Source organism: Arvicola amphibius, chromosome 4 (assembly GCF_903992535.2).
Source record: "Arvicola amphibius chromosome 4, mArvAmp1.2, whole genome shotgun sequence".
Classification (NCBI taxonomy): domain Eukaryota; kingdom Metazoa; phylum Chordata; class Mammalia; order Rodentia; family Cricetidae; genus Arvicola; species Arvicola amphibius.
The window spans coordinates 55,130,970-55,143,087 of NC_052050.1; the positions used below are offsets into that span (position 1 = coordinate 55,130,970).

Sequence of the window (12,118 nt, forward strand, 5' to 3'; positions counted from 1 at the left end):
TGGAACTTATCTCTTCTGCATGACTGCCTCAAACTCTGAGCCCCACCTTGCCCCACCTCAGTACAACCACTAGTCCCTTCACCAGGCATCAAACCCTAAACTTGACTTACCATAATCTTACCCAGTGTAAAATGGATCTTCACCACACCCTCGCCTACCACAGGTGAGAGAAACAGTGTCAGCATTGTTAATGATGTTTCTCTTCCAGGATACTCTGGAAATGTGTTCCCGGGAGACGGAGTTCAAGAGCATCCTCTTTGCTCTCTGTTACTTTCATGCGGTGGTTGCCGAAAGACGCAAGTTTGGGCCACAGGGATGGAACCGGTCCTACCCTTTTAACACGGGGGACCTCACCATCTCCGTCAATGTGCTCTACAATTTCCTGGAGGCTAACACAAAGGTAGAGCGAAGGGGTATGGGTGAAGGTCATTATAATGTGGTCTTCCCATGCACAAGGGTTGTGTGGCGTGAGGAAGGTCTAAGACCCCACACAAGTGAGATAAAGAAGTCCCAAGCCCAGGACCAACCTAAGGCTGAGAAGTACTACCATGAGGTCAGAGCACAGAAAGCAAAGGAACCCAAGAGTCAGCCTCATGAGACTCCATCCAGATACTTATCAGACCACCTGTATGTCCTCACAGCAGAACAGGGACTGTGGATTGGCAGGAAGAGACCTCATACTCACCTATTGTAAGTTCCCAACCCAACTTGATTAGGCAATGGGACAGAGCTTTCATGGGCTACACACAGCTCCTCCTGTGGCTGTGGTTTTGCCATGGGTGGAGAAAAGGCCAAATTTATACTGTAGTCAGCCTCCTCTTGGTTGCTTCCATTTCAGAGAAACTTCTGCTAACAAAGTCTTCTACCTAAAGGACTGCTCATACCATCAAGGCTCCTAATGTCTGGAGCGTCAGTCAGCAAGGCCAACACAGGCTCAAAAGCCCTGAGAAATCCTGCCTAGAGTCTTAGGTCCTGGGAAGCCCAGCCTCTTGGCTTCTCCCCTTTGTTAGTTGGCTTGCCTCAAACGCCTTCCCTCCCTAACTCTTATCGCAGAGATCTTCTAAGCTGTGTTTTATTGGCTGTGAACTTTCAGAGGGGACAACTGATCCTGTTATTAATGTCAGAAGATTTTAAAAGGGTCACAGTCCTCACTTCCGCCATTTGACATTCATTGCCTGTGTGAAGGGCTCCTAGGGAGAGCCTGCTATAATTCTTCAAGCCTTTAGTGATAGCCCAAAGCATGCCTAACGCTGCCAGGCTCTGGGAGCACACAGTTTTAAAAGACATCATTTTTATCTCAGGAAGTATCCAGCCCCAAAGCTTGTGGGGAAACCATTCTTTCCTGCTCTCTAACCTGTAACTCAGGTGCCCTATGATGATTTACGCTACCTATTTGGTGAGATCATGTATGGGGGCCACATCACAGACGACTGGGACAGGAGACTCTGCAGAACTTACCTGGAGGAATTCATTCGGCCGGAAATGCTAGAAGGAGAGCTGTCTCTGGCTCCAGGGTTCCCACTTCCGGGCAACATGGACTACAGTGGTTATCATCAGGTGAGGTACTGCTGTGTTTACAGCAGTGTGGTGGCCTCATGGGGGGGGGGGGCGGACTGAGTATTCCTCCTGTCTGCCCTGTACAGTGCAGCATGCACATGCTCACACTGGAACAAGACTGGTGACCAGAAAAGGATGGCCAGAAGAGCTGAGCATATTTTGACCTTGCTCTCTGCTCCAAGCTTGCTTTGCTCAACTCAAGAGGCTCAGGATTTCCAGCCTCAAATGAAAGAAGAAATTGAGCCTGGGGATCTTTGTATCCTTGGTGTTTGATTCCATAATTCTATTTGTTAATCTTTTCCACAAATAGCACATGGGACAGTTATTTAATTGTTTTTATTTAAGATGTTGACAAAAACAACATTAATAGGGAAAACTCTCAGGTAAGAACTTCGAGAAAAAAATGATCTTGTGTCCAGATCAGTGTCTCCTCCCATATCCTATTGGTTGCTATGGACACAGACATATACACTCACAAAAAAGTCTTTTCACTGAGATTTTTCTTACTATCATTTCAGTTTTCTTGTGCTATTGTTGCATTTATTTTTAAAGCGTTCAGCTCTCTTTTTAACCTGCCATGAGAAATCTACTGAGAGATCATGGAGGGGGGTGGCAAAAAGAGTTTTAGATTTTAAAGCAGTCTCGAAAGAATGAAAACTTAACACAGTTTATACAAAATTTAAGGGAAAAGAGTGGTCACAGAAACTTTAAAAAACATTTAATTCATAAAACTTAAGATTCATAATCACAGAAGTCATTTGATCCAGAAGAGTCATACCTGAAAGAAGAAATTCAAAACTAGGGTTCTCCTTATGAGAAATAAGAAAGTTCTAACCACCTTGAGAGGCTTTGCCGGAGATGGTGGTGCAAGAGCATCCCCTGGTGTCTATGGACAATCCACCTGCCAGAGCAGCATCCTTGAGGAGGCCTGGTCCTTGCGTCCTACAGTAGCGGGATTGGCACATTCCTAAAGGCCTAAGGTAGCATCCCTTCCTTCCACTTCTCTGGAATCTGCCAGATCAGAGATGGTTCCAGGGCCCCTGCCAAGGGCCCAGCAATGCAAGGAAAATCACAAAATTGCCTTTAAAGAATGAGCAACATTTAAACTAGTCAGTAACAATACCAAGAGATCTCAAAGCCCCTTGAGGAGCTTAACTGGGGTTATAGTTTTCGCCTTTAAAAAATAATCTGCGAAGGGTACGCAAAACAGGAGGTGAAGAAAGCGACTTCTGTAAGCACGGCAAGATTCTTAGGCAGTCTGTCCATGGCTATCAGAACCAGAGATGTGTTAGGGGACACCGTGTTTTAAAATATTTCAACTCTACCTTTTCTTGGGAGTGTGAGCCTTTCAGTTTACAGCCAAGCTGACTGCCACCTCTCTCCCAATCACATGTGTATTTTGTATGGGAGTCATGGGGAACTGGTCTGGTGTGAGGTGAGAATGACGTCAAGAGCAGACTGGGGGAAACTGCGCCCAGTGGGTGAAATATGCTGTGGTCCTCCACCAGAGTGATGGCGCTGTGCCCCACAGCGGACCTTGCAGACAAGTTACTTACTCTTTGGCTGCTCTCTCCCTTGGTTTCAGTACATCGATGCCGAGTTGCCCCCAGAGTCTCCCTACCTGTACGGCCTCCACCCGAATGCCGAGATCGGCTTTCTAACCCAGATATCGGAAAAGCTCTTCCGAACGGTGCTGGAGATGCAACCTCGGGACCACCAAGCTGGAGATGGAGCTGGCATTACAAGGGAAGAAAAGGTGTGTGGTGGGTATTGCCTGCGATAGTTTGAGGACCCCCAAGGCTTGCAAGAAGATGCCTTCTTCCGCCTGCATTAGCAGATGGCCTTGCCAGTTCAAAGTCAGGTTTCATTTAGCCAGGCTGTTGAAATGAGGGACGCTCGGGACTGAGCAGCAAGGACATGGTGGTGTCAATACCAACTTCTGGGTTTTTGTGGGCAAAGTAAAGAATGATGCTGTGGTTAATTGCAAAACATCTTTCTACTCAGCTACCAACCAGAGCCCATCTGGGCAGCCACACTTCTATCATGGTGAAGGACCTCCAGTCCCAGTGATAATGGACACTAAATGCTTCAAGTGCAAAGCTTGAACTTTCATGAAGCTAGGGAGAAATTAGCGCAGAAAACAAACTAGGGTGGCTGGCATATGGGTTTGAGAAGATCCAAAGGTAAAGTGGGGAGGGGCGCTTAACATGATGTTAGGGGAACAGAAGACTGAAGAATGGGCCACCAGAGTGAAATTTATTGATAATCTTTTTCTGAGACCAGTGAATTCTACTCAGAAGAGATGTGTGTCTGCAACCCACATCCACCCCAGGGCACTGCCAGGTCCCTCTAACTCAGTGGCTCTCAACCTTCCTTATGCTGCGACCCTTTAATACAGTTCCTCGTGTTGAGATAACCCCTAACCATAAAATTATTCCCTTGCTACTTCATTACATTAATGGTGCTACTGTTCTGAATTGCAATGTAAAGATTTGATGTGGGGACACCTATCCACAGGTTGAGAACCATTGCTCTAACTGGAGCTACCAGGGGGCTCACAAGGAAACAGCTTTGGAAGATTAGGGTAGAAAAGATGGGTACTTATCAAACATTCATGTCTCAGGCAGAGACTGATTCTGCAAAAGCAAACTGATCGACACTGAGGGATCTAGACTTTTGTTAAATGTTGGGAGTGCTATGCTTCAATCAAGAGTTAAAAAGTTATTATATGGCTAAGAATGAACTAAGGGTTGGAAAGTCTAACTCTAAGGGGGATGGGTAAGCTCAGTGGTAGAGCACTTGCCTGGCATGCGCAAGGCCCCTAAGGTCAGTCTTCAGATCCCGGAAAAAAAGAAAAGGGAATTCTGAGTCTTAAGAAGTTGTTGGTTACTGACACATCTCTGTGACCAGAATACCCAACAGAGACAACTTAGGAAGAGCTTGCTTTGGCTGATGGCTTCAGAGGGATTTCTGCTCCCACGGCATGGAAGGCAGTGTAGATAGAACAGCTCCATCCATGGTGGGAGCATGGGATAGACATGATCTTCACACTGGAATAGACCCTGAAGCAGAGAGAGCATGGTCAGAAGCAGAGGTGAAGAACAGACCCCAGTGGCCTTCTTTCGCCAGCTAGGTCCTACCTACTGCCCAGAGATCTGCAGTTTTCAAAATGAATCCATGGGGTACGTTTCAGATTCAAACCATAGCACAGGGTTAAACCCAGGAGTTGGTACACTAATGACTTTGCTGTAGATGCGCATATTAATTAGCCTTTCCACCATTCCATGTGTAACATAAAATCAGAGGATGAGGGAGGCAGCAAAGTCACCCAGAAAGAAAAATGCCTCCATTTCTGACCACAGCCAGGACGTGTAAGTAATGGACAGAACTAAAGCAAGGTTCAGCTCCCATCATGCATAGCATACATTCAGGTTATTGGGTCCACGTCCCATCATATCTTGTCCCACTCCTCAGCGTGGAATTGTTTTGCACTTGGTTCTTGTGTTCTTACAGCTCTGCAGGTCAGGAGGAGAGCCAAAGCCAGAGCTCGCCTTTTCACCCACACTTTTGAAACCTTGACCCAAATCTACTGCTATGTTTTCACCTCCATGAGGGGAAGCTGGGGTTCGAGTGGCTGGCTGCTGTGAGTCTAAAAGAAGGAGAGAAGGGCAAGGGTTGGGAAGACTGGGGAGGAGACAAACCGTGCCCACCATACTTTAACCCTAGTGGGTTTCTTTGAGGACGCTGTGTGCTCACTGGCCAACCTGGCCCAAAACTGCTGCTTGCTCTTGACCATTTTGGGCAAACAGATCTGCTAATAGCCAGGAGGAGGGCATCCTGTACATCCTCTGCTAAGACCACTATAACGAAACTTCACTATCTGGGTAATTCACAAAACAGAAAGCCATGTCCTCCTATACCTGCAAACTAGAGTCCCCATTAAGGTACAGGTGGGTGTGACTGTCTCTGAGGCATCACTTCTTTCTTGCAGCGGCCACTTCAACTGTGTCCTCATGTGGCCTTGTTTCCTTTCTTGTGTGTACCCAAACCTCCTCTTCTTCACTAATAAGATTGGATTGGGACCAACTTTAATGGCCCCATTACCACATAATTTCCTCTATAAAGGTCTGTGTTCAAATCCAGTCATATTCTGTGATACTGAAGATTGGGGTTCAACATCTGAACCTAGAGGGGACTCTGATCAGCCAGAGCAGCGGTCTCCTCTAGTAGTGTTCTGGGGTGCAAGCCTTTCTCCCGTCTGTAGTGATGAAGCAGTTTGATGCTCAAGGATATGATTTATTGGGGCTGAAAAAAGCCATTTGGAGAAAAGTAAACCAAATTCCTCATACTTTGATGAAAGTATAGCTTAAATTTCTCACATATTTAAATGCAAAACAGGAAAAACACAAAAGCATTGTCTGACCCGTTGTAGGGGTGTCTTTATGAAGGTACTCTCAGAGACCTCAAAATCTAGGAACATAAAGATTGCTACTTGTGATGGATTGAATTTCTTTAAGACCTAGAGAGAAGGCTTACAAATTAAGTGTGGGAGGAGGAGAGGGAGCGGGAGCTGGGATTGGTAGTAAAGTGAAAAAAGAGATAGTTTGTTTTCTTTTTAAAAGAATAAAATTTCTGGGCAGTGGTGGCAGACGCCTTTAATCCCAGCACTCAGGAGGCAGATCTCGGTGAGTTCAAGGCCAGCCTGGTCTTCAGTGCAAGTTCCAGGCCAGCCAGGGCTACAAAGTGAGATCCTGTCTCACTAAGTAAATAAATAAAAGATCTATAGGGACAGCTCTGTAGCTCAGTGGTAGAGTGCTTGCCTAGCATGCATAAGACCCTGGTCCAATCCCCAATACTGAGGGGGAGAAAGAAGGATAGATGTATGTGTACATGTGTGTGTAGAGAAAGAGAGAGGCTGACAGGCATGGTGGTGGGTGGGTGAGTTGATAAATGCATAAACGACAATTGTCAAGTGAATGTGACTGGCTGACTGATGACTGAAGAGACAAGGTGTTCTGTACATTGAAGGAAATCTGCACGACCCAGTCAAATATTGGCACCTTAACAGCATTTTCCCTCTTATAAGAAGAGAAAGTTCTAGAAGGTGTTTTTCTTGATATTTCTGGTATTACTTTCCCAAAGAGAAGGAAAAGCAAAGGTGTTGGTTTATGGAAATGAAGTAGAGATAATCCCTTGGATCCCACCCATCCCCTCTGAAGGACCCCTGGGGCTCCCTGAGCACAAGAGAGTCCTCCTTTGTCTGTGCCCAGCTCCTCCCCAGGCCTGCAGACCCCTTCTGACCTGATGAGAGGCAGGAAAGAACTCTGCGTCCCCATCCTCCTGTATTCTGGAGCAATGCCTCCCGACCATCTTTTTATCTCTTTGTGAGTCACCGCCAAATGGCCGCTCACTGATACAGAACCGTTTCTTCAATCCCACTCCAGAGACAGAAATATAATATAAACTTAGCCGTTTGTCTTTGGCCCTGGCAGCAGCTTTCAGGTACCATTAAGATTCTATTCTACTTTTTGCTCTGACAGCAACCAGAGACCCATTTGGCGTGGGGTGATAGGCTCTTGGTTTCCTTTTTTCTGCCATCAGCTCTTTTCCTGGGGAATGGATCATGTGTTAGCAATTCAAGGCAAGGTGAATATTAATCACCCTTTACATTTATATAGTCCTTTAAAGCTTTCAGATGCTGTGATATCCATCAGCTCATTTGACTGGATCTTCAAGTCAACCCTGGGAGTTGGGGGAGGGGAGCCAGTCAAGACTCTAGTGGATATGTTCATGGATGAAAACCTCAGAAAAACTGACTTGCTTGCATCCCATGAGAACTGAGTAAGGAGATGCTTGGGCCGATGACTGTGTCCAGAAAGATGTGGAGGAAATAATTTCTCAAAGGAGGTAGAGGCCTGCTGTTGGAGGAAGGGATGGAGATGTCAGAGCCGACAAAGCCCAGGCCAGTGCAAGCCTCTGGAGCTCAGCTTAGCACGTGGAAGGGCTGGCGCTTGCTCACCTGCTCCCTCCTTCCAGCTCCTCCTCGGCTGCTCTGCTGCCCATATGGCCATTATGTATGCACAGCTTCATTTGTCTTTCTGTGCTAACAAACCTCCTGGGTTCACTCATTTACTCCAAAATGGCAGACTCAGCCTCCAAGTGCTTGCCCCCAGATAACCCACAATCTCTGAACCTCAACTCCAATTTTCTAGCAGAGAAATCCGGGTTGTTCTGGCTCTCCTGGTCTAATAAGCTGATAGTTAGTGTGGGAAAGGGATTGTGGGAGTTTACGTGATAGATGGCCAGGCCTCTTTCACAAATAGAAAACCACATAGAAAACCTCCTGGAAATACAGAATAGAGGGAGGGGGGGTATCCCTTAATATCCACATCTCCCTGTGGATGCCAAAGTCTCAAATGCCTTTTATGTTAATGGCTTAGTATCTACATATAAGTTATGCACATCCTCCGGTATACTTTTACACAGTGCTGGGCCTCCGACATGCTAGGCAAGTACTTTACTGAGCTACAGCCCATCCATTTCATATACCTTAAATCTCCCCTAGATTAGTTACAATGTCTAAAGTTGTGCAAACAGTTATATTGTTTATGGAATAATGACAAGGCATGTTTGATTTTTGATGCATGGTTCACTAGACCTGGGATATGGGAACTGCTGACTTGGAAGGCTGTGGATGTGTGCATGGGCGCCCGCGCACGCACACACACACACACACACACACACACACACACACATTACAGGTGCTCATCACCGCAGCCCGTGTGACCTACAAGGGGCATCTTGGGTCAGAGTCTTATGGCTTTCCACTTTAGTTCCTGTGGCTAACTGGGTCAGCCTGTGGGTTTTTCAACCTCAGTTCTTAGAAAGGTGTGTTTACCTTCTTAAGCTGGTGACACAAGTCACAGAGAACTGGCCAGCCTCTGGAGAGAAGTGTCCTGAGGTCACTCCTCAGCCCTTTCCTCGCTGACTGAAGCAAGCAAACTAGAGTGTGATGAGAGGAGGGGGCAGCAGGTGACTGGTGACTGTCATCTAGTGTCCATTACAGGAGGATGGAATCCCTTCATAAAAACAAAAACCAAAAAAACAAAACTTCTAATTTTTGAGAATTCCACACAATGTATTTTGATCATATTCACCCCCCACTCCTTCCCCTAACTCCAGATTCAGAACTCTCATCTCCATACACCCTCAATCCACGTCTTTTTTCTTTCTTCAATAATCAACTCAGAGGTGGGAGCTGACTCCCTTAATCCTTTGCAACAACCACAGCTGTTACTGAGTATAAAAGTACGACAGTCCTATCATGTCCTGACATTGCTTTGCTCAGGTCCTCACCAGCTTCTGGCTATTACAGTCTTCCTGCCCCCCTCTCCTGCAATGGTCCCAATCCCTGAAGTGATACAGATGTCCCATGTGTGACTAAGCACTCCACGGTCACTTATCCTCAGCACTTTGACTGGTTTTGAGTTTCTGTGCTAACCCTCATCTCCTGCACAGAGCAATTTCTCTGCTGAGGCCGAAGAACTACACTAATCTATAGGTAGAGAACTATGGATTTAGAAGGCAGTTTGATACTATGTCCATTTAGCAGATTAATAAAGCTTGAAGCCTAATACCCACAGAGCTTGTGAGGTCCCCAGCCATAAGGTTATTGGCCAGATTTGCCATACCACACATGCACTTCCATTGAGTCCCTCCTTAACTCCGTATTTTCTACCATGGGAACAGGTTAAGGCCCTTCTGGAAGAAATACTGGATCGGGTGACCGATGAGTTTAACATCCCAGAGCTCATGGCCAAGGTGGAGGAACGCACCCCCTACATTGTAGTTGCCTTCCAGGAGTGTGAACGCATGAACATCCTCACCAGAGAGATCCGGCGCTCACTAAGAGAGCTGCACCTTGGTTTACAGGTGAGCAGGAGAAACATTGCCAGAGGACATGGCTGTAACCCACAGGACAGAGTGACAGACACCAGGGAGCCTGGGAGCTGAAGGGCAACTGTTCTGAAGCCATCTAAATGCTTGAAAGGTGTCACTCCCCAGAAGCTGGAGTCTAGCCCTGGGGACATCTGAAAGAATCAGCATAGTGCTCGGTCCCTATTCAGTGGGGTCTTCTACAAGTGACATCTTTAGTAAAGGAGTTATCATCTCTGGCGGGCAGAACAGCTCAGTGCAAGAGCTTGCCCAGCATACACAAGGCCCTGAGTTTGACCCCCAGTGTCTTAGAAGTATGTCTATTATCCAGAAACTGGCCTTGTAGCTGACAGTGAATGCTCAGCTAGGCCCCCAAAAGTCAAGTCTGGATTCTGCTGGTGCTTCATGGGGTTACAAAATCAGGGGCATGTGTGTGAAAAACAACTGAATTTTCTACATGTAGACACCTAAAGAAAGTACCAAGTAGCACAAAATCTACGGCTGTTTTAATTTTTTTCTTTTAATCTCCAACCCCCCCCCCACATGCACAATGTGGACAGAGGGAAATAATATAGCAGATGAATGGGAATGTCAGGGCTATTGGGGACAGGCAGTGTTTGATGGCTTTAAAGTTCCGTGGCAGCATATAATCAGATAAATGCAAAATTCCATAGCAATCTCAAATGTAAACCAGGCCCTTGCCTGTCATATTTTGCATCTCCAGTCCTGGGGAAGTAGGTATACAGTGGCAATTATCTTGAATAGGTTTGCTGCAGTCATAACTTACTGACGCCATGCAATTTGGAGCAGGCTATTTACCCATTCGACTTCCAATTTGTCCACTCATTTTTCTTCTAAGACCCTTCAGTGTGGCTCGGTGTAGTCAATCATGAAGAATGCCTGTGCAGAGACAGAGAAGCAGTACAGAGTTTCGCTCCTTTCAGGCTAGTTCCCACAATGTTGATTGATGGGATCTGTGGGGAAGGATACAGATAGGCTGAAGAGGAGCCTTCCCTGCCAGGGCAGCCTGATGGAAGGTGGGGTTCGTAAACAGGCTAGAGGAGGAAGCAGGTAAAGACTGTGAGATCAGGGAAGGCCCTGGAGAAGGCGGCATAGAGACCTTTGAGGAAAGGTAGATAGGAACAGTTGGGGACAAAAGGACAGGACTGCTAAGGATCGGAGCAGAGAGCCTTCTAGAGTTCACCTAGACAAAGAACAGTGTAAGTAAGGTGAACTTCTAGAAGGTGATACAATGACCTAGAAGTAGTGAGCCGCCTGTATGACCTGGAGGATAGTTTCCAATCAGAATCCTCTCGAGGAAACAGTTTCATGAGGGCAGTCCAGAGTAGCCTGGCCATCAGATTCATAACACATTCTCCCATCTCTATCTCCATCCACCGGTCCTACTATCCTCCCTGATGACTTCACGGTGAAGCCCTGTAAGCAGTGCCAGATGACCCTGGGAGTGAGTGCAGCTTCTGAAGCACAGCGTGAAAGAGGAAAAGCAGAGGATGTCCCCCATGGCAAAAGGAGGCAGAGTTCAGAGTAGGGAAAGCAGCAGCTACAGCAGGAAGCTGGCCAGGGCATAGAGCACACCAGCACCTGCTAGATGGAACAGTGAGGAACTTGGCTTCCAAGCTTGGGGAGGGGCATCTTAGGTGACCTGCTGACCTTCCCCTTTGTCCTTTGCTTCTCTTCAGCAGTCATGTCTTCAACAGTCATGTCCCCACTCAAGGTGTAGGAAAAAAGTGGCCATCTCCAGTCCCCTAGCACATAAGACAAGCCAAATGACATCCTGAACCGGGCACCACAGTTACAAACGCCTGACCCTTTGAGTCATTAGCCAAACACTCTTAGCCTTTGTGATAAAAATGAACTGACTGGTTATAAAAGCCACACGCCCAGAAAGTCCTAGCTGAGCTGCCAGATACAGCCCTGTAAGCCTGGAGTGTCTCAAAGCACACAGAATGTGGGTAGGGATGAAATCTAGGGGAAAGCCAGCCGGCCACAGACACGTTCCACAGAGAGGATTTCTCTCAGGAACTCACCACTGTCAGACATCTGGCTCTTGGCCTCCCTAGGTGTTCTCGTTCTCATTAGCCAGATGCACAAAAGCCTGATCTACAAGATTCTTAAATGGTGCTTCATTTTTCCCACTCTTTGTAATTTTCAAAGAAACACATACGATAGACTGTTTAGAAAATTCTCTTCCTACAGGGAAAACACGAGAATCCAAGTTTTTAGACTTGTCCAATACAGTAGACACTAATGTAAATGACACATCAGATTTCAAAGAAAGACCAAAAACTACAAAATGTCATTAATAATTTACATTAATTGTATATCCAAACATTTGGTATATCGCATTAAAAGGAACATTAGAGAAATTAAACTTACCTGTTTCATGCTTTGAAACGCAGCTGCCAGAAAACCTCAGAACCCCCACGGGTCCCATTTCATTTGGCTTAGCCTGACATCTGGGCATGTCTGGAACTTCTCATTATTCAAATGATGGATGGCCTTGGCTTTTTCCACTATGCTTTAGTTCTTCTAAATTTGTGAAATGTTCAGATGCAAAGGCTGGCTCTGGGTCTTGACTCCTGCAGACCATGCTGACTTTCAGATC

At 46.5% G+C, this 12,118-nt stretch overlaps 1 protein-coding gene across 1 annotated transcript in view; it reads left to right on the forward strand.

Annotated features, from left to right (window-relative positions):
- Window positions 1-12,118, forward strand: part of Dnah9 (dynein axonemal heavy chain 9) — a 342,434-nt gene that overhangs the window by 324,204 nt on the left and 6,112 nt on the right. Inside the window, exons 64-67 of the mRNA XM_038324554.1 lie at window positions 209-400; window positions 1,366-1,557; window positions 3,143-3,313; window positions 9,307-9,489. Coding sequence (XP_038180482.1) covers window positions 209-400; window positions 1,366-1,557; window positions 3,143-3,313; window positions 9,307-9,489 — 738 coding nt within the window. The remainder of the gene's footprint in view (window positions 1-208; window positions 401-1,365; window positions 1,558-3,142; window positions 3,314-9,306; window positions 9,490-12,118) is intronic.